The 27364-nt window shown below is 43.0% G+C and overlaps 1 protein-coding gene and 1 long non-coding RNA gene across 14 annotated transcripts in view; one reads left to right on the forward strand and one right to left on the reverse strand.

Annotated features, from left to right (window-relative positions):
* The window catches only part of LOC142775787 (uncharacterized), a 51968-nt gene that overhangs the window by 9112 nt on the left and 15492 nt on the right, over window positions 1-27364 (reverse strand). For 2 of the 13 annotated variants that reach the window (XM_075877839.1, XM_075877838.1), the window contains 4 exons: window positions 22086-22344; window positions 12712-12777; window positions 4662-4701; window positions 213-1851 (listed from right to left, as the gene is read on the reverse strand). In XM_075877839.1, coding sequence (XP_075733954.1) covers window positions 1648-1851; window positions 4662-4701; window positions 12712-12777; window positions 22086-22099 — 324 coding nt within the window. In that variant the 5' untranslated portion in view covers window positions 22100-22344 and the 3' untranslated portion in view covers window positions 213-1647. The other 11 variants (XM_075877840.1, XR_012887013.1, XR_012887014.1 and 8 more) reach the window with 11 other exon arrangements.
* LOC142775788 (uncharacterized) lies at window positions 2319-20449 on the forward strand. Its single transcript, XR_012887019.1, has 2 exons — window positions 2319-2573; window positions 17451-20449. It is a non-coding gene; the product is annotated as an uncharacterized LOC142775788 (long non-coding RNA).

The raw sequence follows: 27364 nt of genomic DNA on the forward strand, positions 1-27364 counted from the left end.
CATTCCTTCAAGTAGTACAGAACCAATTAATAAGAATAATTAATAACAGTTCACCCTTTTTAATCGTAAATGTCTACTTCACGCACTGCGCGGACCAAAACAAGCAAAACAGCCACGCGAAAAGAAAACTTCGCTGTAATAACTCCTGGGACTTTTCTTCCCCCGCAATATGACCCCCCCCCCCCCCCCAGAACAGGCGTGAACTTTTCTGAAAAAAAAAAAAAGGTGGGTTCATTAGGCGAGTAAATACGATATATTCTAGCATAAGAACTGTTTGCCATAGCTGTAAGCAAGATTGGTCACAGGGAGATATTTTTTATAATTTCTAAAGTCCAAACCAGCTGAAACATATTAAAAAAGTCTGGCTGTCTGAAAGGAATGAAATTTCATACGACTACCAGTAAAGCATGTATTTACTATTTCTGTCAAGTTTGCTCATCCCATTAGTATGCATTACGAATTACCTTAGCGTTGATATGTGCTAAGCCCTTCACCTTAATTCCTTCCGAATTTCATAGATAGTAACCAAAAGCCATTTTATTAGTTTTCAATGTCTAGATGTTTTTCAATAAATCAATGCCTTGTTCTTAATTTTAATTTTTAAACTTGAAATATATTCTGTCCTCCATTTCTTTCACTCACTTTCTCTCTTTCTGTGTTTGATCATCTTTGTGCACAAAGCACCCGTCTGTGCTCTATCCTATTAAGACGAATATGTGCACATGCTCTTACAATAATCCAAATCGTACGGTGTTACTACAACCACACACCTTTATCAGTGGCAATACCATGAATAAATCTATTCTGCACGACAAATGTCATGATGCTGCAGTGCGATAAACTAGAGAACACAGTAGTAAAGGCACTTCATTGCAGGTAACAATCACCCTAAATACACAATACTGGTGAGTTGTAAACAAAACAAATATATACGAAGAAGTTGCAGAAATATGGATTTAATAAGGACATGAATGTAGACAGTGAAGAATGCATACAGGCACTTTTATGCAATGTCTTGCGGCACTAAAGCAGAATATGTGCATAATAAGTCAAGCTGACAGCTAATAAATCTTATAAGTCTAAACACGACAAACTTTTTAACCAATTATAACAGTTATATGTGAGGTTTTACATCTCAAATCGAGTTGTGACTATGAGCGTCACCGTAGTAGAGGGCTCTGAAAATTTTGGCCATCTGGTGTTCTTTAACATGCTCTGACATCACACACGACACGGGCCTTTACCATTTTGCCTCCATCTAAACGCGACCACAACAGTTTGATCAAGAACAATGCTTTAGTGGCAATGCCTCTTGATCATTAGTTTTCTTGCATACTTTCAAAAAAGAAAATGTCGAGATGAACACTTATAAATTTTTCGCACAAGTACTTCAATTGCATTACTACTAATAGTGCTGCAATAATGCCTCTACATTACATTACACTTCAGAAGCAAAATGCAAAAAAGTAAAAGCACCGTGACAAACAAACGAGCAAAAAAAAAACAGCATTTAAGAGCGGTCCACCTATCCGGTATTCAGGCAACTATTCCTTGTGGGAATGAATGTACACTGCTACTGCAGGCAAGCTTCACAGATATTCAAGGCAAGAGTCCATCATCATCACCAAAGAAATTCCATCAATCAGATCAATGAAAACTCATTCCATCATTTCTATGTGCTTGAGAATCTGGTACAGTCAGTGCCCCCTCCCTGTGGCAGGCTCCCCCAGCAAAAATGTAAAAACTGAAAGCAAACTTTGGTGCGCAACTCACCAGTCTTTGAAGCCATTCTTCAGCTTCATCGACTGCCATCGTTGCCTCTTTAGCCTTTACGGCTTGGCTGTTATGAGTCTTCAAAGAAAGTAACAGCAAATAACAATAAATGATTGCAATAAAAAATAAAACTGCACAGAAAGCACTGTTTTTTTGCCATTTCATAACTCCATATGTATATTACTTTTGCGAAGTAGCATTCCTGTCAAGTACTTCAAATTATTATAATCAACTAAAACCACAATAGTTGCTACACAATAATGACTAATTGGGTGAAAGGCATACAGAAATAGGAAGATGAGAAGTGTTCGCAGTGTTCAATGAAGCAGTAAGACAAAAGCCAATGTGGACAATAAGTTTTGTACACCATGACTCAACATTAGTGAAATGAAAATGTTGTGTTGTGCTATTCAGTTCAGTTTCGTTTTCAGTTTTAGTTGCGAGGTGGCATCTCGAACGGCAGCTATGTATTGTGGCATGCACCGCTAGGGTGCGTATGAGGCGTATGTGTACATAGTTGTGAATAAAGCAGTTAGTGACGACGAGATGTTCTAGGCAGACGGTTCTTTATCTCGGTTCGAGGCGCCCAAGTCGTGGGTGGCTGCCGCTAGCAGCGTTGGCATGCTGTGGCGCTTTGTTCTTCTTCTTCGTCGGTATCGGGGCCACTTCAACCCAGACACAATAGCAAAGTCCAACTAAATGGCTTCGGGTGGCCCGAAAGCTTGTGACTGGCTCAGCTCGCAGGCCGAGCAGCTTAATAACCTCTCAACTCAGGCCTGAGCAGGGCTTGAGCAACTCAGGTAGGCCAGACTACTTGCAAAGCCAAACTCAGGCTCGAAATATAGATGTTACTGAGAGATGCTTCTTCAGCATGGCCTGCGTTCTCCCTCCCCCTTCCCCCTCATTGGGCAAGTTCTTTAGGCGCAGCATAGTGCCCCTGCATTGTACGGTTCTCCTTTCGTTTGAGCCACATTAAGCACATCATAGCAATTAGCTACTATGTGCAACAGCATTTAAAATGTGAAATGATGTGCTGCAATTAAACTTGCTGTATCCTGCTTTCGAACATTAGTGTTCCAAAAATCAGCACGTCAAGTAATAATTGTTATGCTTCACATCCCAAAACCAGGATATAATTATGAGAAAGAGAGTAGTAGGGGGCTCTGAAAATTTTGACCACCTGGCTTTCCTTAACATGCACCTAAATCTAAGCACATGGGCCTCACACATTTTGTTCTATAAAAATGCAGCCACTGTGGCTGAGATCTAATCCCGTGGGTCACCAGCTTAAGCTACATTGCACCCATTTGGCTATTTTCTAAGGGCGGTAGCAGCAGAAAAAACATATTGGCCCCCACTGGATAGTTTTTGTTCTTTTCGTGTGGGCTAAGTTATCCATATATGGTGATTTCACAGCCACTGGCATTCCGAATATAGGGTGTCAGAACATGGTGGCTAAGCTACATTTCCAGGTACCAAAATCTAATTTAGCACTTTCAGTGCACAAAATTATGAGTTTTTATATACGTGGCTTGGTTCCGAGGACAACTTGTTGGGAGCCTCAGTTTGCAGACCACCTACTTGTGAAAGCAACTTTGAACTGAAATTCAAAAGGAACAGGATACTTCGTTGCACTCTGCATCAAGAGCGCTCTGCACTTAAAAAGATTGAGATTCGGATGTCTGCAGAACAGCTTGTACTATTTAATAGATAGAAGTGCTAGCTGTGACCCGGGAATATTAACGGATCAAATTTTTCCTCACGCATGAAACGATTCCACAATGACAACTGTTCATGCCTCAATGTCAGCCACTGTGATTTTGAACACACTTACAGCGTACCGATTTTCATTGCTGCCACAAGTCGCACAAGAAAGGTGAAGAGTCAATTTTGCAACAGCTCAAGAAATTTTGTCGTCCAGCAATAAAATCATTGCTAATGTCAACTACCTTTGCTTGAATTTCTTGATGCTGTGCTGATCTACATTTTAGTCATGAGGCTTTTGCATTTAGTCACTCATCTGAAAATGCTTTAAATTTGAGCACACTGACATGATACTACTTTTGGCAACTTTTATAGCTCTTAACTTAAGTTGACTTTTTTTTTTGCTAGTTTTTCCCATTCGCTATCTATTGCAAACTTTTCCACCAAGCAACCGTAGGATCACTCAGACTTTTAATACAGGTAGCAGGCCAAGGATTGATCTTATAAAGGTGGCCCTGTGACCAGATCCCCTTCAAACTACAGATCAGCAAACTGTACTTCTTTTTGATTGAATTCTGCAATTCGGTGTGCCAAACCACAATATGATTGTAAGGTGCAGACTCAAAATTATATTTTGATCACCTGGAGCTCTTCGAAAATTCACGTAAATCTAAGTACACACAGGCATTTCTGTGTTTCGCCCCCTTTTGAAATGCAGCCACCATGGCCGGATAATGAGCCTGTGGTCAGTAGTGCAACAGTTTAGCCTTGGTAAGCCACCATGGCAGGTTTTTTCCTTCTGTTTATGTTGCAATGACACTGCACAAATGAAGAAACATAAGTCCTTGTTTTTTTCATTGTATGTAATAAATGGGTGTGCTATAGTTGACCTTTTCCTTTTCCACTACTTTCTGTCATTTTACTTTATTCTGGATAAGGCTCCCGAGCAAGCAGCACTAACTCCAGTTTCTTCTTTATGCTATTCGTCTATTTGATGATTTTGTGTGATTGCATTGTTCTTTTTTTCTAATGTTGGCCCAAAGAGAATAAAAATGACATTATAATAACTATAGTGATGACCATAAAAAAGAACAACTGAGCTTCTGATCACAGTCTCAGAAAAATAAATTAGCTTTGAATCACAGTGGTCCACTGATTTTCTTGTACACACTGGAAGTACGCACCAGATACAGCTTTTTAGTCGGACCATCATGAGGCATTTCACTGCAAAAGGAACAGGAAAACTTTAATGCTATCACTAGACAAAAAGCTATGAAGCAGTTGATCTACAGGCATTCTCAGCAGATATGCAACTGCACATTCTCAACAGATATGCAACTGCACAGGATGTAATAGTACACAGTGACTAGCTTGCAAGGCAACCTTCAGTAAGTGCTGACAAAGAAATATAGAGCATGCAAAAGCTAAGATCAAAAAAGCAGAGATTAAGCAGTTTTATAGTTGCTGCTGTTTAATAAGTGGTACACATGATTTTTCTAGGAATAGTAAATGCAGCAAGTTTGCTCCCTGTCTACTATAAATCTTTTAAGTTTTTTACATGGGAGCCAGCAAACTCTTTCAAACTACATCAGTATAAAACTCAATAAAGTTTGAAGAGCCATGCCATTGTTACATAGTATATTTATGAGCTTTGTATAGAAGCTTCAAAGAGTCCATAAGGCGATTCTACGCATTTGTCCGCATGCAAGATTTAACATCTTAATTACTATAAACACAATCGAAATCATACAACCCCCGAATTATTGAGATCATAAGTAAGAGTGTTTCAGGTTCTCATCACAGAAACATGTACCTGTAAGCATGTTAAAGGGCCAGTAAACAGGCTCTGCCTATTTTTTTTTTTTTTTGGACTCTACAAGCAAGCTCACCAATTCGTAGAGTAGACCTCAGCGATCACATTTTCCAATTACAGCACTGCGCAGACCATTCATTTCAAAAAACGATTCCCTCGCCTCTTCCCCTCTGACTAATGCCCCTCATATGCACAGTGACGTGAACTTGCCCATGGGCAACTCTATGTGCCCCTGAGCTTGTCGGCTGGTCCCTTGCCCTAAAGATGGTGCCTTGGTCCTGAAGTGATGTAGATATGGCCATGCAGTCTGCATTTTACAGCGAAAGCGGCTATGGGATCACAATAAGGGTCACGTGCCGCGTGGTAGTTGTTCGCCGTCGCCGGTGTCCGTAACTTCTATCGCATGAAATAAGAAAAAAAAAAACTTAAATCTAAAATAAAGAATCACGAAGGACTTAATGGGATTCGAACCAGCATCCCTTGCATGCCAGCCCAGTATTCTACCACCGAGCCATGCTGGTTCCTACGACTCCTTAGCCAACTGACCTTAGGCAGACTTCATATCGGGAAAGGAATGGCATTAATACAAGTTATAAAGCGTTTTAGAACAGCAAGGGAACAACCAGGTGTCACATATTGCGAATTGCACAATGAGTGGATCGTTGATTGTTCCAACCCATTATAAAAGCTTGATCTTGTTCACCTATTGACTGTGACGCATACCCACTGTGGGGGATCGTGCCCCGGACTACAAAAGCTTCCGGCATAATTCATCATCGTCGTCAGCCACAGCATGAAAACTAATTGCACAAAATTTCTTGAAAGTGAGCAATGTGTACCACGGTTCTCAGAAGAATGACAAAGAATGGCACAGTAAATGCCTGCCTACTACACAATGATTGATAGCGTAGTGGGTACCCTGCAAATGTGCTTGCAGCAGCTACCCAAAAAGTGTTAAAGAAGACTCTGAAAGGCTACTCTTCTAGCTTTTGCTGTGACAGTGCTGCGTGTATCGCGTAGGCTTGGTAGTCTTTTAAATGTGAAGTATTTTTTTGTGTACTCCAGGCACATTTAGTGACTGTCTGCCTGTCTGTCTATCTAGCTGCCTACGCATGGGTGCTCTTGTGGTCACCCCCTTAACTCGGCTGCGGCGGCTGCATTTCCGATGGAGGTAGAAATGTTGTAGGCCCCTGTGCTCAGATTTGGGTGCACGTTAAAGAACCCCAGGTGGTCGAAATTTCCGGAGCCCTCCACTACGGCGTCTCTCATAATCATATTGTCACGATGAGTTACAAGTACTGGGGGATTTATTAAACCACCGGGTAGCAATCTCTAGGATGATGCGTCAGTGGTGGCTGGCTCTTGAGCAGAGAAGAAGCACGCAATCTTCTTTTTCATCCAGATTGAGAGCCGCTCTTGCTGTCGACCCACTACGTGCTGGTGGCATTATCCCCCCTTCCGAAAAGAAAAAAAAACAAGTCCCAAAAAGAGGAAAGAAAAGTACATAGCATCACCGCGATGCTACTACATAGGCACGTGAAAAAGAAATTGGAAATTCGGATAAAGTGAAAGTAAAAATTGAAGAGCGTGCCAATATAAGAAACGTCAATGAACGAGAAAGCAAGTTCACACAAATAAACAAAAAACACAACGAATGCTGCACGGTATAGGAAAAGTTACGAGCAACGCGCAATAAATGATTTCATGCGCAACACATGAACGACATCTTGCTGGCCGATGTGCAGTCGCGCGAGTTGCCGGGCTTCCTCAGCACGCTCTGCGAATTCTTCGGCGTCAGTTGCCAACTCGTCTTCGTCTTGACACGGTAGCAAAGAGTCTAGCATGGTCTGCACTTCGCGGCCGTAGAGAAGCCGAAATGGCGTGAATCGCGTGGTCTCTTGCACGGCGGTATTATACGCGAAGGTCACGTAAGATAAGATCCGGTCCCATGTTTTGTGCTGTACGTCGATGTACATTGAGATCATGTCTGCGAGGGTCTTATTCAGTCGCTCGGTAAGTCCGTTGGTTTGCGGGTGGTACACAGTTATCCTTCGATGACTGGTGTTGCTCAGTTTGAAAACTTCGTCCGTAAGCTGCGCCGTGAATGCCGTCCCTCTGTCCGTTATTACACTGGAAGGAGCACCGTGTCGTAACACGATGTGGCGCACGAAAAATTGTGCTACCTCAGAAGCCGTGGCTCGTGGGATCGCCTGCATCTCAGCGTAGCGTGTCAAATAGTCGGTCGCGACGATCACCCATTTGTTGCTGTCTGCAGCCAGGGGAAATGGCCCGAGAATGTCCATGCCGACTTGGTCGAACGGCATGCAGGGTGCTTCGATGGGCTGAAGTAAACCGGCTGGTTTAACAGACGGTTGCTTTCGGCGCTGACATTCCCGACAGCTCTTGACATACTTCTTGATGCTTGCTGAAAGTCCTGGCCAATAGTACCTCTCGCTCACTCTGGCAAGTGTCCTTGAGTAGCCCAGATGACCGGATGTGGGTTCGTCATGGAAAGCGAAGAGGACGCCGTCTCGCATGTCTCGAGGAACCACCAGGAGGTAAGCACGGCTGTTCGAACGAGCATTCTTCTTGTACAGCACACCGTCTCGCAGGCAGAACGACGTCAACGAGCGGGATAAATAACGTGGTATGATAGCGCCCTGGCCCTCTAAATGATCAATGATTGGACGAATCTTTGCGTCATCTCGCTGCCGTTTGCTCAAGTCTGATGCGCTAACGGCGCCCAGGAAGCCTTCGTCTTCCTCTGCTCGCTGACTGATGGCATGAAGGGGTGCGCGTGACAGTGTGTCAGCGTCTTCATGCTTACGGATGGACTTATGGACGATGGTGACATCAAATTCCTGCAGCCGCAAGCTCCACCGTGCTAGCCGTCCTGAAGGGTCTCGCAGGCTTGCCAACCAACAGAGCGCGTGATGGTCCGTCACTATCTTGAAGGGACGACCATAAAGGTACGGGCGAAACTTTGTGATTGCCCACACGACTGCGAGGCACTCTTTCTCCGTAGTGGAATAATTCGCCTCGGCACGGGATAGAGAGCGGCTGGCGTAGGCTATGACTCTTTCGGCGTCCTCTTGACGCTGAACGAGCCCTGCACCGAGCCCAATGTTACTAGCGTCGGTATGGACCTCCGTGTCAGCATCATCATCGCAATGAGCGAGAAAGGGCACTGATTGCATGCGCTGTCGCAGCTCATCAAAAGCTGCTTGTTGCTCGTTTTCCCAGCCAAACGGCGTGTCGTCCCTTGTGAGACGAGTCAGAGGTTCTGCTTTCTGTGAAAAGCCATGAATGAACCGGCGATAGTAGGCGCACAAACCAAGGAAGCGCCGGACGGCTGTCTTATCGACAGGAGCTGGTAATACGGCAACAGCGGCAAGCTTGTCCGGATCGGGCCGGATTCCTTCGGCGCTAACTACATGTCCAAGAAATTTTAGTTCTTTATAGCCGAAGTGGCACTTCTATGGCTTTAGTGTGAGGTCCGCTGATCGGATAGCCTCAAGCACGCTGCGCAGGCGGTGAAGGTGCTTCACGTGTTGCGCATGAAACCATTTATTGCGCGTTGCTCGTAACTATATGATGATTTTGGGACGTTAAACCCCACAAATCAATCAATTTACCTGAACAACTTGGTGTGAACTAAAAATAGTATGACAGGAGAAGATGGTTTGACGAATATTACCTGCTGGTCATGACATGAATAATCTCACAATCCTGTTGCATACATCATCTAACTATCTGTCAAACAGTGGCACATACCCACGGGTATGTGCCACTGGTAAGTGGGTATGCGCCATAGGTGACTGAAAGTTTATCTGTACTGAGAAACTGCAACAGACATTGGTAAAGAGAGTGTTAAGAAAAACTGGTACCAGCAGCGCTGACCCAAAGAACATCGGGGTCCCAGTAGGAATCGAACCCAAGCATTCTGCATGGCAATCAAGTATTCTACTACAGAGCCACGCCACTTCTCGGTACTGCTTTGGAAAATATACACTATTGAGGTGCAATGTTAGTGTTGTGCTTGTTAGTGTTAGTGTAAGCGCTTGTGTTGTGTGTTCTTTGTAATAGTGGCTGCGCTTCCTAGCAAGATGAAGCAAGATCAATGTTAGTGAAAGCTCAATTGGGTTTGCAATGCTGGCTATTAAATTTTATAAACATCATATATGTACTCCTATGATACAGACGTCCCGTCGGGTTATTGTGAGTTGTCATTAACTGCCATCCACTAAAGTTAATTTATGTAGCAGTGTCCAGGGTTACCATCCTCCTGAGCACAAGCCTTTCATATCAGCTTACCACTTTTCGTGTCCCTAATACAGTAGACTCCTATTAAACGAAACTCTCTTAAATAAAATTGCTGCCTAAACGAAACAACTGCCTTTAATATAATTGATTTCATAATTGAATATTGTACCCCTGTTTATCTCTCAGTGAATGAGACTCCTCTTAAATAGAACCCATTATCCTGGTCTCTTCAACATTCTCTTAAAATCAGTCTACTCATGTTACTGTTGGCACCAATGTGCAAGTGTAAACAACTGGTCATGTAAAACATGTGGGACTGTTCAATTTATGTTTGTGCGTACAAAACTTTTTCATATATTTAGCACCATTTCATAATGTGTTGCTCAATAAACAATTACAAAACGGTCACCTTTTTTCTGGATGTTTCACACAACGTCGATTCCGAAGGTACGTCAATCTATGGAATTATTATCTGTGCTGCCCTCTGCCATTTTGTAGAGCCCAAGACTACTGAAAGAAGTGGTATAGCTAAGATGAAAGCCTCCCAGATAAAGAGGTGCCTCATTACTTTACTGCAAGGACAACGGTGCTCTTTGCACCGTGCCTCCGTGACACGTGCTCATGTGGGGGGAGCTCTGCTCAGCCACTTGCTGCATGCTTATGATGTATTGTTGACATCTTGTCACGTAGCCAAAGCGGGCAGAGGCACAACAATGAGCCACCCTTCCCCCTCCCTTTCGTGGAGAAGGGTGGCGAGACCTTGTGAAAATTTGAAACGAGCTGAAATTAATGTTCTAACCCCTGTAACTTCCTTATTCGCAAATATCTTGCAGCAGCATGATTGTGCATAGTATTTCTCTACATTCCTATTTTTAGACTTCAAGGCTGTTTATTGGAACTTTGACAGCTGTATTGACAGGGATGGTGGTAACACTGCACTTTCGCTTTGGTACTAGTTTTCTGAAGTATAGTTGTCAAACAGATTGCAAGTTTTCAATTCGTTTCATATCGCACTGTCACCTCAATTAAGTTGTCTTTGTGTAAGATATGGGAGCCATATATTATTCACAAGTTTAATACATCCCAGCCAAAAGGTATAAAGGTTTCAAAGGGGGCCATTGAACTTAACTCGGATATGATAGATACACAGTGAAAACCACTGAGAGTTAAGCCTTTCTTCTAAGAATTTCTAACTGTCCTGATCATATCATCACGAAACTCATTTTTACAGGATGCTTGCTTTTGAAAACTATGATTCAAAGAAATACCTGTCTCCTCTTCTGGTTTTCTGATGCAGGCTCTTCCCCACACTTTTTTTTTATTACTATTGTGCTTCTGCTTTTTTTTTTACTGACACAATTCAGCACGCCAGCTTATCTCAATATCCACCCCTTTCTCCTCAGCCTTCAGCCCGGTTTTTGAGTGTTTGCTCTCCTCTTGTTTTTACCAGGGGAGAGTGTACAAAGCATACACACATGTGCTAAGGTAGGCAGTTAATGCCTTGTTGTAATGGCAAGATGACTTGTTGAAACATTGGCTCCAGTGACAACACATGTTCAAGAATTATTCATCTCATCAAGTGGTCATCTTCCCTTAACTGTTGCTTTACTTATACATGCAGTGACAACATGGTTTTGCATTGCACTGTATTTGCTAAAAAGAGCTTTTTGTCACTATTTAAAATGTCCATCACACCTAAGTTGTGATCAATGATTGGCTGGCGAGATAGGGGGCACAGTTTACTTTAACGCAACAAAAAGCCTTGCCACAGAACGCTTTGAACTTAATTACTTTTTCACCAGCAATGTTGCTGTGCAGATAGTCACCTGTAAAAGGTAAGTTTCTCTTTACTAATGTTTCATTTGTCATTGAGGGATTGGGCATGTGTGTGCATTAAGACTTAAAGAGGCTGCATCACCCAGTTTTAAATCATGATGTGTGTTATATGGGCTAATCCTTGTGCATTCACAATTAAGCCGGGGATACTTCAGCCCACTTGGTAAAGCACTTAATTTATAATTGAATATAAACAGGTGAGCGGTTTGAGCGTTGGGCAACAGTGATGCACTCGCGAGCCATGAAATAACAAGCAGGTAGCTGTGCAAGCCTCTGTATTCTCGTAAACAATATTGTTATGTGGTAAGCAGTGCATGAAATTGAGATATTTTAGCTTTCTTCAACTTGGTGATGAAACTGAATGATTAGCGGCAACTGAAACTTTGGTAGAAGATGACCGCTTCACTTCTTCTAACACATGACGTCAGGAGCACCATGGAAAAAAAGGTGGTTGCCAGCGGTACGTGGGATATACATCTGGCGATTTATAACGCTTGTGTTGCACTGAAATGTTCTCCTATGGCCTGCTTTACATACACATATAGGCACAGTAGACCCTCTACGTCTAGTCTACGTCTAGTTTTCACTGCTATTTCTAGTTTTCACTGTAAACTATAAAATGTTGGGAGCTGTGTCATGGCCCCTTTAAACCTGAACTGCAAGAATTAGCAGAAAAAAAATTTCAATGGAGCTATGGATTGTGAGATTAAATTAATGATGATTTTATTACATGGAGGTTTGTTCTGTCAAGGTCTGACTATGTAGTACCGCACTGCTGAAGCCTCTTAAAGGGCCAGTCATCAGGCTTCGAAACGTGCAGGAAAAGCTCGCGCAATTTTCCTGCGCGTGACCAAGCTCCTTTCACGTGCAGTGACGTCAACTCCGTGATCAGCGGCATTGACTTCATTACTGTTTTTGAGATCTGGTTTAGACCGATCGAAGAGCTGCATGCTGCGTCACATCAGCGATCGTCGAGTTGACGTCACTGCGCGTGGAAGGAGGTTGGTCACGCACAGCAAAAAGGTGAGCTTTTTCCGCGCGTTTTAGAGCCTGTTGACTGATCCTTTAACAAATGCAAATTACACCTGACAAAGAGCTAATATAAGAAATGAAAGGAAAAAGGAAAAAAGGCCATGCTAAAGGAACTAGGATAACTATGCTTGTTATTTTAGACAAATCACCAATAAACAATAACCCTGGGTTACGACAATGATTTTATGAAGCTAGCTCAATGTACCTATTGAGCTCTCAAAATAAGACTATGCAAGCAAAGCTAGTCATCCATCTCTGGCAAAACAAATAGAAACACAAGGAAAACTTACTTTTCTGCTAAAATTCCCAGCTTTTGGCACAGATTATTTGAAAACGATTTGAACTCCTTTATCATCCTGCCAAAGATAATAGATAATAAATTGGACAAAAAAAAAAAGTCAGATCAGCCAGCATGTATGAGTGCAGTAGGTATTTATTCCCTCTTCCCTGATGAATTTCATAGAAACAGAGGCGCAACAGCCAACATGGAATTTGGAGCCATTTTCGAAGCAGGACAATGTTACTTTTGGTGAACTAAAATTTCAAATTTGGAGTAGTATAAAAAAGACTTACACGTAGAAAGTGTGTGTGCGTGCGCACACGTGTATGCGTGTGCGCACTAGTTTTAGGCTAGTTGTGCGTGCGCGCAACTAGCCTAAATTGTACAGAGGGAACATGAGCACTGCTATGAGCACACAATGAAGTCCACATTAGCATTTGCTGCACCTGTTGAATTCTTTGACAGACTCTGTGAACTAATATTGAACTTTGTCAAGCTGGTCGCAGCCTTGATAATCGAGATATTCGCAAACCAAAGAGTAGGGGTGGCGGAAAAAAAAAAACAAAAAAACTGGCACACAAGTTTTTTTTTTGTCTTTAGGGCAGTAGAAACATCATTCGCTGCTTCAAATGATTACCAGTAACTTTTTTCAGACGTCAGCGGTCATACTAGTCCTCAAAGTTATGCAGCACATACGAGCTTTAGTAATTAACAAAATTTGCTATGTCCCATGAGTCATGGAGTTTCCTTTTAGGAAACTCTATGCCACGACTATCGCTACAGTAGCCACTTTCAAATCGTTAATTACTTTTTCGCGGTACTTCAGTGTACTGCGGCGAAGGTGGCTTAAGAAGACAGGGTAAACAAAAATATTGAAAAAAATCCCTTTTTTCTTTTTGCATTATCTAAAATCTGTAGCTTTTTCTGAACCAGAAACAGTCGTTTGTTTGTCTCAGTACGATTTCTTCGCTCTAAAAATGGCATATTTCAAAACTTGTGCAGCGGCCTGCCATGCCACCATTCTTTTGTAGCAAGAGATTCCTTGCACTTCAAGCATCATAGCCATATGGAGAAGTTACGTTTGGAAGCTGGAATGCATTTGGCACATTTAGACAAAAATACGGCCCAAACTGCGAAAATGAAAGAAAGCCGAGGCATGAAGCTTTCTGTTAGAAAATCTATATCTGGTCGGGGACGTCTTAGTGGTGTCATCATTGGCAAGCACCAACACTATTATGGTCGGGCCATTAGAAGATATAGGGCCAGCTTGGAGGACATGCAAAGCGCTGTCCGGTCCATATAATTCCACATTGCATCAAATAATACCAATCAATTGAAGAACACTGAAACTTGGTGTAAATTCAACAAAGTACAGTTGAACGGTGGACCATTCATTCATAAAGAACAACTGTAAACATCTGTTATTGGGGCTGTTAAGCTAAATTACCTGCAACTAGCTCATTGAAAATTACTTGCTGAATGCATCCATGGAAAATTTCAAAACCATATTGGGTCATCGGATTGTTGTGCGGAAGCGCGCTCCAAAACAATGTTTTCCTTGGGCACCAAACACTGTAAATATGCACTCTTGATGCTGTGTTCACTTTTAATGATAGCAGTATAGCCCATGTGAATAGGCTGAACTATTTTGAAATTTCTCCAGGGCACTACACAGCGCAGGGCTTACGCACTCCTGAACTGCACCGACCGTACTGTGCAGGTGACAAATGAGGCTCGTCAGGCAAGACATTCCAACATAAAATAAAAGAAAAAGATATTGCTGATGAGTATCTGGCTGGTGCCCCACGAACAGGTCCATCAAATCACTGTTCTCTTGTAGTACTTTTGAAATAATGCAGATGTGATTATCTAACAACATGTCTTATCTAACAACATGTTTTTTTTTGTAATATGCTCCTTTTTCTCAGCAACCACAGTGTCTAAAATTATAAGTTTCGGCCAGTAGAATTTACATAAAGTACTAATAGGAAATATGGTGAAGCAGAATTACTGTTTCGTGAGCATGTCCTCTTCTGCAAGACGACATCCAATAGCTATTGTCGCATGATAACTAGGTACCAGAAGTGAAAAATTCACAAAAAATGAGCATTACAATGTTCAGTGCTAAATATGCTTCAGTAAAAAGAGGAATGGCTCGGGATCACAATGATACTGTAGCACAAATTACTGTAGCGCTTATGGTAATGGAGAAAAAGGTGCATAAACTTCGTCTAACTACATGGCTGGTATAGGGCTTACCCTGTTCTTTAAGCAACTATCTGCGCGAGTCACAACAAGGTCAAGCAATTTTCGAACCACCACAACCGCCCTTACTCTCCTTTTTTTTAATTTTCAGGTGGGGTTAGGTTTAGGGAACCATTTCTCATATCGCTTGCAAGGTGCCTTTGACCATATAAAGTAACAACAGTGGGCGACCTTTGGCCCGGCGACAACGCCGGCTATGCCGGGACAATGCAATTTCAAGCCAGAAAAATTATTTATGTATCGTTGCCACAGCAACCAACGTGGTGGCTGGCAGTGACAGTGTTCGCAGCACATTGACCATGTTTGCACATGAAAAACGCGGAATATGTTCCTAACATGCCAATACCGCATTTGCTGACTAGGAAATTTATTATTGTTTATTAGTTTTAGTGGCTACGGCAAAACTTTTTTTTTCTGTTCTAAGTTCCCTCGTCCCTCCGATAGATATCCGCTATGGTCAGCAGACAGATGAGTGCGTGGCGTAGTTACTTCATCTAATGCTTTATCTGGTCGACCGCATCTCGCAAGTGTCCCCACCTAACCAGTATGTAACTTACATCGTGGCTTAAGGTTAAAGCCTGCATGCTTGATTTGATTGATGATGCCAAATGCAGGTGGCCAATGTGGCCACTATTTCTCAATAAAGTTAGCTCAACTGAGAAAATTTTGAGGCTGGTTGGGCATTTTGGTATGACGTGGTGCAATTTCAACAAATTTCATTTGTTGAAATTGCACAGCTCGGCGCAACAATGGAGAATTGTACCAAATTGGTGCCATTGGCACAGCTGTTGCACCTCTGAAGAAGGCCATAAAGCGTGCGCTCTTGCGGAAGTTATAGACAACAAAACTTGCCATTTGTACATTGCTGTCATTATTACTGTATTTTCAATCAATGAAATTAGGTTTTATTATTTTATAGTACAATGTACAAGAAGAATATGCAGAAAAAAGGTCTCAACTGAAATGGCACCTCCTATTTTGCAACACTTGCGTTCATGTAAGGCCGAGTCATGTGCTACCAAATATTTAGAGCCTACACCTTGCTTGGGCTTCCCAGTCCAGTCCACTTCATCACCGAATGATAAACAAAAGTGCCCTAGCACATGCGCACAATTCTCTCACTTGTGCAAAAAAGAATATTGACATAATTCTGGACCCACCACTCACACATATACATATTAAACCGCGGGTATATTTAGCCCAATATTGGAGTCATATGTCTGAGTTAACAGGTTTATTAGGCCTAAAGCTTTGGCAGCCACTCACAAACGCATCAAGTACCCCACCGCGTCCAGAGTGTCGCCTACTTTCAAATCCTGGGTCGTCACAGTAACAAGCCTCTCGATTTATTTGTGTGTGTTCATGAATAGTGAATTTTAGGCCTGAAATAAATACAAATAAAATTGTAATGATGCCAAATAGAATGTAACAGATAAACCAGCTATTACAGCATGGGCCTTGGCACCAAAAGCAAGTAAACATTGATGTTGAATACTGCACCTGCAATAAAAATTCATAGAAAAAAAAAAAACACAGGAATCTGTTGTTATTCAAGTAAATGTATAGTGGAATCTTGTGAGAGAGCATTCTGATGCGTCGCTGAAAGAAGTGAACAAAATCACCTTCCTCATGGTAATACATTTTTTAGGTGACAAACATAGTATCAATAGTCTCGTGAAAACTGTGGGTGCATACACTTGGCAATTCAATGCTTTCAAACAAAATAATTCCTTCATGTTCCAGCATTCTATTGCTTTCGCATTCTCCCTGTCTGTGCCGATTATTATAAAAGAAATATTCAGAGTGTCGACTCCGCATTATTCGATACGAGTACCAACATGTATGGAACACTATTCGATTCAGCGTCCAAAAATTTTTGTATATTTGCACCACCATATTTATTCATCTTTTTATTTATTAACTATTATTTGACCACACAGGCCAAAACTGCATTAATTTCATTACCTTAAGTAAAAATACTTGGAAGCTAAAAGATCGGGTTAGCCCCGCCGTGGTGGTCTAGTGGCTAAGGTACTCGGCTGCTGACCCGCAGGTCGCGAGATCGAATCCTGGCTGTGGCGGCTGCATTTTCTTTGGAGGCAGAAATACTGTAGGCCTGTATGCTCAAACTTGGGTGCACGTTAAAGAACCCCACGTGGTTGAAATTTCCAGAGCCCCTCCACTACGGCGTCTCTCATAATCATATGGTGGTTTTGGATGTTAAACCCCCCATATCAATCAAAAGACCGGGTTAAAAATTACTTATTAAACAGCAGGAAAGAAGTGTAAATTTAAGGGCTTGTTTTCTTTGTTGGACACAATATGAACAAAAACTAACAGACAATAATGCCAAGGAAAGTATAGGGGGTGGTATTTGTGGTGTCGTGGTTTCCGTTGTGGTGTTGGAACTGGTTGGCTGGCCCCTAGAGGGTGTTGTACATATGTATATAATGTACAGGTAAGCATACGACTTTTTGCTACTAGTGCTACCGTGTTCACCACCCTGGATACAGCCCACCAATACTTCAGTTCTGTGGATCACCAGTTCGTGACCACCGAGACTGCAGATTCCAGACCTTTGCACGAGGGGCGGCTCCACTTTTATTCTCTCTGCATCCAGTCTGTCTCGGCAGCAGCATGTTCCCCGCAATTCCACCACCTCCGTTCCTGCAATGCTCTGGCATGCCTCCAATTTCCTGGAAGACATGGCGTCCTGTCGTGCAAGTGTACATCAACACGGCCACTCTGGAGGCTACGCCAGATGCTAAGAAGGCGTTGCTGCTCAACACACTTGTAGTGGAGGGATTACAAGCATACTACAAGGCTGCTGACGAGCAGATGCTGCTTGACGGTGTCCAGGCTTCAGGAGATGGCGCAACACGCGACGCGTACCAGTAGGCCTTAGCCGTTCTGGACGCATACTTCGCGTCGCCTAAAGACGCTTTCTGCGTCCGGGCCCGATTCCGGCGGAGAGTTCAAGAACCGGACAAGACTTGTCCAATTCATTCTGGTGCTGCAGCAGTTGGCCAACAACTACGATTTCGGCACCGCAGCAGAAACAATGGTGCAGGACTAGATTTTGCACGGCCTGCATGACCTTGACCTGCTAAGGTCATTCGGTCAGATAGGGGACACTTTCACAGTCCAGTCAGCATTGGAACATGCCAGGGAAGAGGAGCGCATCGACCAAGCGTTGCAGCAGCTGGCTGCTCCGCAGGCCGACTCGATTATGCAACACGAGCATCAACGCCACGGCATTTGTCCTCCTCGACCCATACTGCTACAACGTTATGCTTCCAATTCTGCTGTGCCATCGGCCCCTCCAAGGTCTGCAGAAATTTCGCAAATTCTACTGGGCTATACTTCAACTTCATAAGCAGCGACGATCCCTGCTCGGACTGAGAACATGCTCACATGCGCTGCACCTGATAGCGTCCCAGCTGAGCGTACCAGTTCCACCTCAGTTGAGCGTACCATGGTTCCACCTGATTCGACTGGGAGCGCTGCTGCGAGGATGGCTGTTCTGATCCAGTCTGCCGCTGCTGCTCATGCTCTTCCTGCATCAGCTGTCCATCCTTGGCTTGTGCCTGCTCCCGTTCTACATGCTGTTCCTCCTGCTCCGGCTGTACTTCAGACTGGTGATCATCTTCGGGAGACTGTGTCTATTCAGTGTCCACCAAAGGTGCATCCGCCAAGCATTCCAGCCGTGATTCCGGAGTCAGTCTCTATTCTACGTGCTGTCGAGATGCTTCCACTGGTCGCGTCTACCCTGATTGTATCCGTTCCTGCTCTCGGCACGGGTTCTGCATCAGTGGCGCCGAGCCATGCCTCTTCGGAGCATCGTTACCTGCCTGTTCCGGGCCCGACTATGCCGAAAGTACCCTGGATACAGAGCTCATGGGCCTATTCATTCGCTTTACCAGACTGCTGTGGGCGGCGACAATTCAGACGGCTGTCGCTGAAATGGCCCCATTACAGGCGTCGGCGCCGTACACGTAAACATCGCAGTGACTATGCGGACATCCTCGGATGATGGGCCGTATATTTTGCACTGTGCCTTGCTTTCGTGTCGCTTGCTTGGTTTGATAGTGTGTTTGCTATACATTCGTATCCTTCATTGTGTTACGTGCAGGGTGTGCTTGTGTTAGTGTTACCCCCCCCCCCCCCCATGCTTTCTATTCAAGGGGAGAAGGATGTGATGATGTTATTCCTTCTCAAGTGTGCATTACCTTTGCATTTTAGTGTGTTTGCTGTATATATCTTCAGCTGTTATGTTGTACATTTTTTTTCCTTTTCTGAGTATCCTGTGCATTCTATTATTGTGCGTTGGTTGCGTGGAGGAGCCCACATCATCTTCATTTCAAGGGGGGATGATGATGTGGGGTCCCCCCCTCGAAATGAAGATGATGTGGTGTCGTGATTTCGGTTCTGGTTTTGGAACCAGTTGGCTGGCCCCTAGAGGGCGTTGTACATATGTGTATAATAGCATGCTTGTGTACATAAAAAGGTTCCTGCTTGGCTACGGGCTGCTGCGTACGTCTTGTCAGCCAACGCTTCAGCGCCATGCCCTGTGTTCTCCGTGCGGCGCGTCCGCCACACGATACAGTATTACAAGTGACTAAAATGTAATTGTGAAGAAAGAAAAGTCAACGAAAAAATAACTTGCAGCCAGCAGGGATTGAACCTGCGTCCTTCTAATAACGTGTCCAACGCTCTTACCCTAAGCTACAGTGGTGGTCATCCCTCCATCCACTTTATAGGGTACATATGCGCATTTAACTGTGGAAGCGTCAGTCAGCGCCACCAGTAGCCATTACGGCGAGTGTGGACCACTCATTTTTTTGCTTGTTGGTGTCATGTAGCTCATGATCTTATTACCAGCTAGCAGCTTACCAATAATCCCTCGCATACTACCTGAAGGCATAAAGTCTGCCAAAACAAGAGCCCTAATATGAATGAAAGAAGTGTAAATTGAAGGGCTCAGTTTCTTTGTTAGACACAATATTATAAGAACAGACAAAAATGCCAAGGAAAGTATAGGAGATGGTATTACAAGTGACTGCAATGTAAATGTGAAGAAAGAAAAGTGGACGAAAATATAACTTGCCGCCGGCAGGGATCGAAAGAGGAATTCCAAGCGTCGAAAATCCCAATATGATTAAGAGGATCTCTAAAGTGGGCAACTTCAAATGACTATATTATTTTATTATCTCTGGTACTTTAATAATCTCTGCTCAAACAAACTACACTGACGTTTTTAGATGTGAAAGCATCTTATATTTGGGCCAGTGTCCATTCTGCGGCATCTGCGCCCATACTGCCCAAGTGCATTCTCCTCTCCTATGCAAATGTGTACTCCCTCTCCCTGCTACAGGTACAGCGCAGTAAATCATTGCACGTAACTCTCTCACTCTTTCTAGAAGGGTATGCCTGAGGGTGGCGCATGTATCCCAGCACAATAAAAAAACGCGCATTTGTTGTGATTTCGTCATTCTTTTTGTGCAACTATGTGCGAAAAGCCATGAACATGTCAACCTCAGCGCTAGTTCCTGTGGCACCGCTACTGCGGCGGAGCAGAGGAAGGTTCAGGAAGACAAACGTAAACGTCAGCGTAGGGAAGCAGACCACAAACTTCGTGCCAAGAAAGCCAAATGTAAACATCACATTCGGTTGGAAACTTCTAAAGAAGCAACATGAGCTCGGTACGCTGAAATGGAACGTCAGCGTTCTAACCCCGTAAAAACATCTACTTTCTTCTCAATGAATTCACTCAACTCTCACTTTTACTGGGTTGTGTTGCCAAGTGATACGAAATGGAACTCGATCGTACCCCTGTGATGTTTTCGCATCCCGTCCTGGTTTCCCATAGGGGAAGATAATGTGTAATTTTTTTGTGTGTGTCATTGAAGTGTGGCTGCCACGAATGGGAATTAACCTTGTACCCATATGCTTATTAGGGCAAACCCAGAGCCTTCAATAAAAAGTGACACAAAATAATTACAACTCAAACTTTTGACACCACTGAGGGCACTAACATTTCACCAGCTTGCCTCAGGATGCATGTGGTTTAGAATACAATGCATGATTCAGGCCCACTGCTTTGCCTTCAGACCCTCTTTTACATGCATCAACTCTTGTTCTTCTGAATGCAATGTTCCCATTCCTGTCCTGGCCATGCCAAAGAGGCCGGCGTATTTCTCAAGAGATAAGAAAAATGGTACTTTCAATTATGGTTGGCTGTTGATAATTGAAACTAGATAGGACCCATGAATTAGGTTTGAATTAGAGTTTTGAAAAATAGAAGTTTTCTTAAACTGACTCAAAGCAACTTACCAACTGGTGTTATAATAAACGTTCACACATACCTAACCTGGGGACTTTAAAATTGGGGTGAGTCATAAAGTGGCAAGAGAGGGGGAGGAGACAAAAAATAAAACTAGTGTGTGTTATTTGTTCCTGCAGGCCGCAACATCATAGAAATTTCTCATTGATTGCAAGCAAGCAAAATTTTTAGATGTCAGCAATAATACTGGTACTGATTATTATATACGACCCGTGCACCCATCTGTAATTAAGGGACAGATTGGGCTGTGTCCATGACAGCTGGCCGCCACTTCCCAATCTCGGAACACAAGTGCGCCAGTGCGCTGAGGTGAAAGTGACTTAAGCATTCCGCACACAATAGACCAAGTCCATACCGTCCGTTTTTCAAAATTTTTATCTGCCGCAATCTACATGCAATTGTTGGTGAATGTTGTTGGGGTAACTTGGCGGCTTTTCAGGTAGACCATTGCCGTTCTTTGTGAGTGCTAGCGATGCAAATATTTATCTAGAAGTGACGAAGGCAGCATATATTTTTGAGCCAGGCAAGTAAAAAAATATTAATTAAATTGAATTATGCAATGGCACATTTGGATTAGGAGACCTTAAAACCAATTGCAGACAGGCCGGGTCAATCAAACATTCAAAATTCCATCTCAGCTAACCGAAAGTTCCAATCCAAAGAGCGAATAATCGAGAGTATAGTGTATTTCGCATTGCTCATTAGGACTAGCCTACATGAGCAGAAGAAAGAGTAAACATTTGAGATAAATCACCAAGTTATGATTGCTCACTAACCTTTCAATCTCCATGCATTGTTCTTCATCTGAAGCTTGCTGTGCTTGCAAAGCGATAGAAGTGCAGGTGTTTTTCTTTGTAGAAAACTTCAAGGCACCAAGAGCCAACTATCACTCGCCAGGTACATCTCTTCTTTTAGTTTGTTTTCAAGCACAAATGTGGACAGCTCGGTGAGGAACATTAAGCACCGTAGTGTTCCCGTCTGCAGTAGGACTCGCGAGTTGAATTCATGAAGAAAGGCTGCACCGGCATGGTTGTCCTGCGATAAGCAGTTAGAGGAGAATAAATACCAGACATTCTTTTCTACTAATTTTAACGTTCATTTTACTCCTTTCTATGATGAACGAAGCATTTGCAAGTTCTCTGGAATCCTGGCAGCATTCAAGAAAGCATGATGCAAACAAATGAAAAACAGCACAAAAACAGAAAGACTTAAAAGTGACATATATAATGATGCAAGCCCGATTTTCTAGCTTTTAAGCCATTTCTTTGCTGGCAAAGTTCATGTGTACCTTTTTTTTGCATACGCTAACAGTGTCGCTTAAGATGGCTTACCAGAAGATGCAAGTTAATCTGAAATCATCAATAAATAAAGGCATGCAATACAATACAGTCTGTGTCAAAATTCAAGACACCACTAGGTCTGAAAAACTGTGTATTTCCCAGAAATTTGCTACTGTATTTGGTTGAACTGCAGAGGACATGTTATTGTTATTACATTCCAGAAGAGGCCAGAAAAATTTGTGGCTGCCTGCCGAAGAAGCGGAAGTATTGAGCTTTTCCTTGTGTCTCCCTAAACTTTCATGCGAAACAGCACAGGAACGGGCCTAGTAGAAATAAGACACAACACAAGCGCTGCCGATGCGTGCAATGTTAGGTCTTAGACAAGCAGAACCCTGCCAGCTCATTGTTTATTGTGTGGCTGCAATGCACTCTTCAGTGACTGTGAAGGCGGACTTTCACTGTTATGTCATTACCATTGACCATGCGACAGGTCATGTTTTTGTCTTTTCTTAGTTCCCTTTAACAGTATATATTTTCTGACAAAATAAGATTGAACTAGTTGTTCGTCAGTGCAGTGATGAGAATGGCCAAAAGTGTTATGTATCAGGTTTTGTAGCAGGAAAAATGATGATTTGTAGCAGCTGCCCTCAGTTTTGTAGCAGATTGTGAAAACGAAAAAAAAACCAGGTCAGATGGCGTTTTAATGCTTTTATTAAACAAGAAAATGAAGTATTAAATACAGTGTGCACATGAGTTCAATGACGGCGCAACTAATGCAAGCTTTAAACAAAGACTAGTATCACAAATATATGATGACTGGTTGGCACAAAGACGCAGGTACACAATACATGAATGTCGCTTGCATGAAACACACTAAGCTTTCTTTCCTTTTTTTCTCCACATACAAGTGTGGCATACACTCGGTCATTTTTTTTCGTGCTTGAGCAAGCACTGCTCGCCCACTCACGATGTCAGAGAAGTTCTTCAACTTCATGGCCCGCTGAATCAACAAGTCAGCATTTTTAATCATTCGTTCTGTCTCAGCCACTTCCTTTTTGGCTTGGTGATTGGCAAGTTCCACATTCGGTGAACTTTGCTCTGCATCTATTCACATACGCTTTGATGGTCGTTCTTCAGCTGCAAGGCGCTCCGCATACCGTCTTGATGCCCCCTTGACAGCCTTGATGACATCGGAATTGACTGGAAATGAGCACGGGTCACTGTCAAACCTGTTTGAATATGACATTATGTGATGTATGCCATTTACACTTGAGAGAGAAAAATTTGACCTGCTGTGCCGGGCTCTTGAGTTTTCACTACATCCACGCTCAACATCGTCATTGCCATGCGGAAGTGATCTAAGTGCCTTGATTAGCTTGGACAATAGCGGATGTTTTGGCCCACCCTGACCATCTTTCATGATGAAAACTTGATACCAGTATTTGTCCAGTGGCATGTCAGAACATGCATGTAACTGGTTCGATTTAGCACTGTCAATTCATCAAGAATAGATGAAATCTCAGCGGGTTGAATTATCTGGGGTGCACACTTTGCAAGATATCTGAAAGAGCCCCTTGAAGATTCCGCACTATGATTGCTCGGATGCAGGCACCTGACATGTTGGAGCATCTGATTCTCAAGAGGTAGTTTTTCCATCAAGTACTTCGAACATGTAATGTAGAATGACTTTGCTCCTAGCCGGAACACCGTGCAGCAGAGTGTTTTAAGTAATAATACACATCATTTACGACAGTTTCGGCCTCACTGCCGAATGAATCCAAGGCACATTAAAAGGCGTTGTGCACCTTATGTAGGGAACACTCCCCAATATCTATCAGGGAACCATGCTGCTGGATAAGTTTATTTTTAAGCGACTTCATTACGTTTGGTCCATTACTAAAAAATGCAAAGAAGCCAGCACTGGGAACACTCTCAATAGCCTCATTTAGAAGGTCGCTCGCAGTTGCTTTATTTAACTAAAAGGACTGAAGGTGTTCCAAAACCACCATTTTCTGGGCATCGGAAAAGTATTGCATAATGATGTCCATTTGCTGACAACGCTGTTCCGGAAGAGGTGTCTCATCTATACAGATGCCATAGAAAACACTCGATTGGTTGACTTCTTTAAGCACAAGCCTCTTAAAGCACGGTCCAAGGCCATCTGACACGACATACAACACTTTTTTTCTGCTACACGAAAAGTCTTTTGCCGCCTTCGAATCTGGAAACATTGGTCTGTGCAGAGGTGCAGCTGTGTCTCACCAGTTATAAGGAATCCCCTTAAATAATTATACAACACAATCGTGGATGCAGCTGAAAAATTCAGGATGGCTTGAACTGCTGCTGGTCGATTAAGTTTCCCATCAGGACAACGTAGCTGCTTCGTACCCTCCAAGTGCTTTTTGCTTTGCGAGTGGCACTTCACTGCACTCACACCATGAAACGCACAGTTGATTGGCAACACACGACACAAAAAAACATCTTCTTCTCTTTCATCAGTCCTACACCACGCCTCAAAAAGATCACCGTTGGCATCCATGTTTTTCAGCAGGCCCGCATTGAACTTATCTTTGAGAGTGGAGAGTGCCATGACGCCACCGCCGTGCACGACGCGCGTAGTCGTACAACCATACAACACCGCTATGCTCGCAATGATAGTTTATGCCGCCGGTACCACTGCGAGGCTGCGGCACGCAGCGAAAACTGGGCTTATTCGTAAAAGCGCACATATATATATACACAGGTCAACAAAGTCACATGTCATATTAGCAGGAAAACAAAAAAATCTACTTTAGTGGCTTTGCAATATGACATGTGACTTTGTTGATCTATGTATATATATATATGTGCGCTTTTACGAATAAATTTAGTTGATAGTTTGCGCTTGTCCTTATTTCGTGCTTTTTCACACCATAAGCTCGTTAAGAATGAACCAACTCGCCCAAAAAGTCACTATGCTGAAAACTGTAAATGAGCCTCAACCGCACTCAGCTCAAACGACAGAGCCACCAGATACCGACACTACACAGTGCAAGTCCACGCACAACTACAGTTACTTGCCGCTGTGGGCACATGGGCTAACAATAACGAACACACGCCGTCCACGCATTAGATTGTATTGCCTACGAATGGTACGAGAGGCGGTGGTGGCACGAGAGGCGGCAGCCTATCTGCCACCTGGTATTGCTGAAAAATTCCCTTGACGGTGGCCTCCGAGATACAGCAGCGCATTGCCAGGTAATCTCGGAGGCTATGCGTAGCAGCTTTGGAGCAGTTCTGCTTATTTGTAGCATGCATGTAGCAGCGTTCACGAAATTTAGCAGGTTGGAGCAATGGTGCTCATTTGTAGCATAGATATAGCAACTTTAATAAAACGTTGCAGCTTGGAGCAATTGTAGCAGCTTTCCCATCACTGTCAAAGCTCGTGTTGTGTGTTAACTCTACTCGTCCAGTTCCTGCGCCATTTCAATGCACAAAAGTACTTCATATGAAGCATAAGAAAGCTGCGAACTAAAATTTGGCAAAAAGAAACCATTCATGTAGCCTAAGTGCACGGGACTTAAAATTGAATTGAAGCATGAAGGTAATATGCCACACTTATTTCTCAGCTATTACTAAAACACCAATAACTGAAGAAAACATGGCATAAATATGCACTGAACGATAGTGTGCATTTAGAGCAAAGTTCAGTGCAACGTAACAATGACATATCCGTGATGCTTTACTTTAAAAATAAGCATGAATAGCATTAGTAATATGTAGAGATGTAGGAATAGTAAATTTTAAATTAAAAGTGAATTCAAAGCAAATACTAACTTCGAATAGAATATCTCAAGTAGAATCAGCAAAATCTCATTAACTCGAAGTCACTAGGGCCGCGAGAAATCTTCGGTCTAAGCGGATTTCTGAAATAACAGTGAAGTATGTCTTGTTTTCTGCTGGCATACATTTCGGTTGCCACGATTCCACCCCTCCCTTTTTTTTTCCTTTTTTTGTGCTGGAAGTAGCAAGGTTTAGGTGCTTCAGCTGCCACTTATTAGTATCGCTACATTACACTGCCTTGTGACTCTTAACGGCCGTTGCTTCCGCGGATTTGCGGCGAAATCAGGATCGGGAATTGGCACAGCACCCAAAGTTTTGAAATTAACCGGACTGGTGCTGACTACCACTTCAAATTATCTGCTCAAACTTACATCGTGCAATACGGGACCGTGAAAAATTTTTTAATTGAGCAAATTTAAAAATAACCCATTCTGGACTAATAAGATTTTATTGTATATAACACACAAAAAAATTTGTTTTTGTCATGACCTAACTATTAGGAAATAGAACTAAGCTAAGCTAGAAACTGATATAACTACTAAGTACTAGAACTAGACTTGTGCAAACGTCACTTTATCGTTCAAGGCAAACTGGAACCAATATTAAATAGTAGCAGGATCTGAATTCTGATATAGAGGTAAAATATGTTAAATTTAAAAGTTTACAATTACAACTCACATAGGCCCATATAAAATGCTTTCACACATCAATCACACATCACGCACACAAACTATCATAATCATCACCAGTCTGACTACACCTAACTTTCTGTCTCCCCCTCGTGCCTTCTCTTGGGTTCCAGTCAGTTACCCTTAATGACCAGCTAGCGATTATCCTGTCTATGCACTACGTACCCTTCCCCTGTCCATTTACTCTTCTTCATTTTAACTATGATGTCCTTAAAACTTTTTTGTACCCTGACCCACTGTACTCTCTTCTCTAGCCCATACCTG

Source organism: Rhipicephalus microplus, chromosome X (genome assembly GCF_043290135.1).
Source record: "Rhipicephalus microplus isolate Deutch F79 chromosome X, USDA_Rmic, whole genome shotgun sequence".
NCBI lineage: Eukaryota > Metazoa > Arthropoda > Arachnida > Ixodida > Ixodidae > Rhipicephalus > Rhipicephalus microplus.